The sequence below is a fragment of the Tupaia chinensis genome, unplaced genomic scaffold (assembly GCF_000334495.1).
Source record: "Tupaia chinensis unplaced genomic scaffold, TupChi_1.0 Scaffold146346_2, whole genome shotgun sequence".
In the NCBI taxonomy this organism is placed as follows: domain Eukaryota; kingdom Metazoa; phylum Chordata; class Mammalia; order Scandentia; family Tupaiidae; genus Tupaia; species Tupaia belangeri.
The window spans coordinates 657,141-661,673 of NW_006206203.1; the positions used below are offsets into that span (position 1 = coordinate 657,141).

At 43.8% G+C, this 4,533-nt stretch overlaps 1 protein-coding gene across 1 annotated transcript in view; it reads left to right on the forward strand.

Annotated features, from left to right (window-relative positions):
- The first annotated feature begins 181 nt into the window (after positions 1-181).
- The window catches only part of CCDC148 (coiled-coil domain containing 148), a 290,895-nt gene continuing 286,543 nt past the window's right edge, over positions 182-4,533 (forward strand). The window contains exon 1 of the mRNA XM_027768454.1: positions 182-522. Within this exon, the coding sequence (XP_027624255.1) occupies positions 498-522 (25 nt within the window). The 5' untranslated portion in view covers positions 182-497. The remainder of the gene's footprint in view (positions 523-4,533) is intronic.

Genomic DNA, 4,533 nt, shown 5'->3' on the forward strand with positions numbered 1-4,533 from the left:
CACCCCCCCCCCGCCCCCCCGCCCCCCCTGCCCGGCCAGCCCCGGGCTCCCGGGAACGTCAGCACGCCGCCGTCCCCGGACCTGCTCCCCGCCGCCCCATTGGTTGGAAGGAGAAGGCTGGCCCTCCCCATTGGCCCGGCCCTCATATTGAACGGGCCAATGAGGACTGCGGTTTCAGGTCGCCATAGAGACCGATGCTGTTAAGAGCGAGAGGCCTGGAGAAGGTGGGAGCGAGGATGAAGGTGCCTCTGGCCTCCGGCGCGGAAGGGGGTGGGCGGAAGGACCGAGACGTTCCTGAGAGCTGGCTCTGAAACCCCTGCCCGGTTTGACTTTGCTTTCCTGCCGACCCCGACTGTGAATGGAAGGGTTTATCCCTGGTGTCAAAGGCAGGAACAGCCGAGCCCCTAACGTACCCTTGGTGGTGAGAGCCCAGAAGTGGGCGTTTCACTTTACCAGCGTCTAGGGAGCCCCTGAGGCTATGCCCTTTGACCTTTGGTATGTGTGCAGCTTCTGCTTCTTCAGGTGAGTTTGCAACCGGTTCCTGAAATCGCTGCTTCCTCCTGACGTCTCCACCTCAATTTTACTTATGCTTGTTCTTTCCAACCACGCCCCCTTCCCGGGGGCGCAGGGTGGGGGGCGGGTCTTGTCGCAAATTAGGGGTTTTTCAAACTTAGAGCCTTCCATATAGACTCAGAGCTTTTTATTTGGGTGATATTGTGGTGAGGAAACACGCGGACAGATTTTATGATGGATGTCAAAGAGTCAACATATAAGATAGTGTGTTCCCTGCTCACAAAGGAAACCTTTAATCTCGTAGACGGATATTTATTAAGCATCCCTTATTCTGCTTTATAAGCTTGACAGGTGCATGTTCCTTTCCTTAAGAGGATACAGGTTGGAGAAAGATGCAGGTGACAGTCAATCCTTCATTGCTTTCTGATGGGTGATTCCACAAGAAAGGAAAGGAAATAGATTACAGTTAAAGAATTTTGTCTTCTGATTATTTTCTAACATGTCTCTAAATTTCAGCCTGATTTCAAATTTGATGAAGAAAAGACTGAGGCATGGAATCAGCTACACAAAATAATGAGTGTTTTACTTTTATTTAAAGTCACTTTGTACTCATTTGATGCAATCATTTGCTGTTTGTCAATAACTTTCCTATTTAGACACTGTGTATCTAAATATATTAAGATGGCAGGTATATATATTTTAAACTTGGTCGTACTCTAGCCACTGACATTGTCTGGTTCCTTCTTTTAGTGTATTTGCCATTTTATACTACTTTTTTTAGTAAGAGGATTATGTTTATGTTACTGCCCCTCTGATTGGAGGGACCATATTGTGTGGAAAAGCTGATAGGGATTTGGAAATTATAAATACCTTGTTCAGAGAAACAGATTAATGTGTATGTAAGCTACATATGTCAATCACCTTTTTATTTTCTGGCCATAGGGTGTGTGCACTCACTAGAGAGTGGGGGGGGGACAAAAAAGAGGGAAAGTGAAAAATCTCCCTCAGGATGATCCCCCCACTCCACAATCATTGTCCTCCATTCTCCTCTCAGGATTGTGGGCAGGCACGCATATGTGCCCAGTGTGTTTTTCAAGCCACCAGGTTTGGGACTTGAAACACAGAGTTGGTTATGTGGGATTCGTTGCCTTAACAACCACACCATCTGCAGACCCACTAACTACTGTTCTTAATTTTAAATTGGATGATATGCTTTGCTCTTGGTATTAAATATCATGTATTTGAGGATTACAAAAAATGCAACCTAAGAAATGTTAGTGAGGTACCTTGATTGAAAAAACATTTCTCCACAATGTGTAGTATAGTGTGAACATAGTTTGACAGTCTTCTGCAGAGTTGGACTGTGGAACAAAACAGGTGAACTCCTGAATTTTCTCCCTAAGTATTTTCAGAATTGGGAAGGAGTCTGCAGGAGTCAAGAAATGCTGTCTCATGCTTTGCCATCATGGAAATAAACTGGTTTTGAATTCTGTTTTTTCTGTGTTTGTTTATAGGAGAATAGAAAAAGTAAAATACAAGGCCAGCCGGGTGGCATGTTGGTTAAGATGGCTAGATCCTATGTGACTGACTGCTTGGTGCAAGTTCTGGACCTGGTGGCTTAGAAACATGTCAGGTGCATATGCACACATGCCCCAAATCTCTAGAGTAAAACAGGGAAGGGACTGCAGCATGGCTATACCATCTGTGTGAGGGGGTGAATTTCCCCCTCTCTCTGTCTCTTCTGTCTATGGAGAGAGAGTGTATGCACTCTATAGCAAAACCAAAATAAAATCACAGTTTGAAAAAGAGTAAAATGTTCATAGTTTTATATATGCCACATTTTAAAAAATATACTGATAAGATGTCAATTATTTGTATTTTTAAAGAATTACCTATTTAATTTTTATTTATTATTATTTTTTAATGTGCTATAGGGCACATGTGCTCACCATAGAGAGATGGGGCAGGGGGCAAGAAAGCAAGCCACCAGGTCCAGGACTGAAACTGCTGTCAGCCGTGTATGAGTCTGGCTCCTTAACCACCACACCACCTACTGTCCTGTCTATTTGATTTTAAGAAATGTCAACATTAAATGAATGATGTGTATAATGGAAAGATAAAAACAGGGTATTTCCACTTTTCTTGCTTTAAACTAGCAGGGAACAACAAAAAAAGAGAGAGCTTATTGGGATTCATTATTATTCAGATAATTGTTCTTTTCCTGTTTTTCTCAGATGACATTTGGTGAATATTTTTTTTTCTTTTTTCTTTTTTTGGAGAGGGTTTTGCTATAGGGCATGTGTGCTCGCCAGACAGACAGAGAGAGACAGAGAGACAGAAAGCGAGAAATCACCCCCCAGGGGGGATGGCCACATTGCAATCCCTTCTTCTCCATTCTCCTCTCGGGATCTTGGGCATCCATGCACACATGCCCGGCATGAGTTTAAGCCATCGGGTCCGGGACGTGAACCACGGTCGACTACATGGGAGTCCAGAGACATAGCCATTACGCTAACTGCTGGTCCCACATTTGGTGAATATTTTGATACGTGTATTTGTGTTTGTAATTATTTAAACGTTTCTAAAATCCACTATGAATAATGTCCCTGGATAAAAGTTGTCACTCACAGTTAGGTTTTTTTCTTTATTGTTGCACAGTAGTCCCCCTCATTCACCCAGGATACATTCCAAGACCCCCATGGATGCCTAAAACTGTTGATACTAGGTACTATGTTTTTTCTCATACGTACACACCTGTGATAAAATTGAACTTATAAGTTAGGCACACTAAGAGATTAACAACTACTAAAAAAAGAATAATTCCTTAGGTTACATATTACATCCTTTCCTCCAAATATTTTTCCTAAGCCTTCCAAATATCTGACCTTCCTTCTACCAATCTCCAACTCCATTTACTGGATTTCTTTTCCCCGAGATAATGGTTGGGGCAGCCATTGGCATGGTGGTTAAGGTGTTGGATCCCACATAACTGACTCTATAGCTTGAGGCCCAGATCTGGCAGCTTTAAAAAACATGCCAGGCATATGTGTGTGCAAGTCCAAGGTCCTGAGACGAGAATGGAAGAGAACGGATTGCAGATAGATGAGAAGGGATGGTGGGTGTGACCAGAACACTCTTGGGGGGGTTGATTTCTCACTTTCCCTCTTTCTCTGGTGAGCGCATGGGCACATAGCAAAAACTTTAAGGAAAAGAAATAAAAGAAGTGGATTTCAAGGGAATTTCTTGAGGCTTCTTTTTCATTCTCTAATTTTTGGCCCTTGAATATAACTGACATGATTCTGAAGATTGCACACTTTCTCCTCAAATTCCTAGTTCATTTTGCCAATGAAGTTTTTCTCCTACAATAATGTTTATTGCTTCCAAGTTGCAGTGCCCTCATTCCAGATTTTCAGTGAAGGGATTTAGTCTGCAGAGTCATAAAAATGCAGAGACCCTACATGAGAAGAGTAATCTTTAAGCTGGCTAGTCACATGCACATGGTGGGTCTAAGTGTTGGAAAGCAAGAGTGGAAGCAGGGCCTCTGCTCAGATGGCTGTGGGGCCTATGACAAAGTTAGAAAATGAAGAGGTTTGGTGACTCCTCCCTCAAGAACAAAAGTAAACAGAAACCCAAGGATTTCAAGGACAAGTTCAGAAAGAAGTCAACCAGAATCTTTCAAGATTATGAAAACTTTTTTTACGACCAGCTGATAGTATAATGGTTACATCGCTGGATTCTCACATGGTCGACTACAGTTTAAGTCCTGGACTCCGTGGCTTAAAACTCACATCGAGGGACCAGCAGTTAGCGTAATGGCTATGTCGCTGGACTCCCACATAGTTGACCACAGTTCGCGTCCCGGACCCGGTGGCTTAAACTCACACCGGGTGCTTGTGTGTGCATGCCCAAGATCCCGAGAGGAGAAGGGATTGTGGCGTGGCCTCCCTCCTGGGGGGTGATTTCTCACTTTCTGTCTCTCTGTCTCTCTCTGTCTGGCGAGCACACATGCCCTATGGCAAA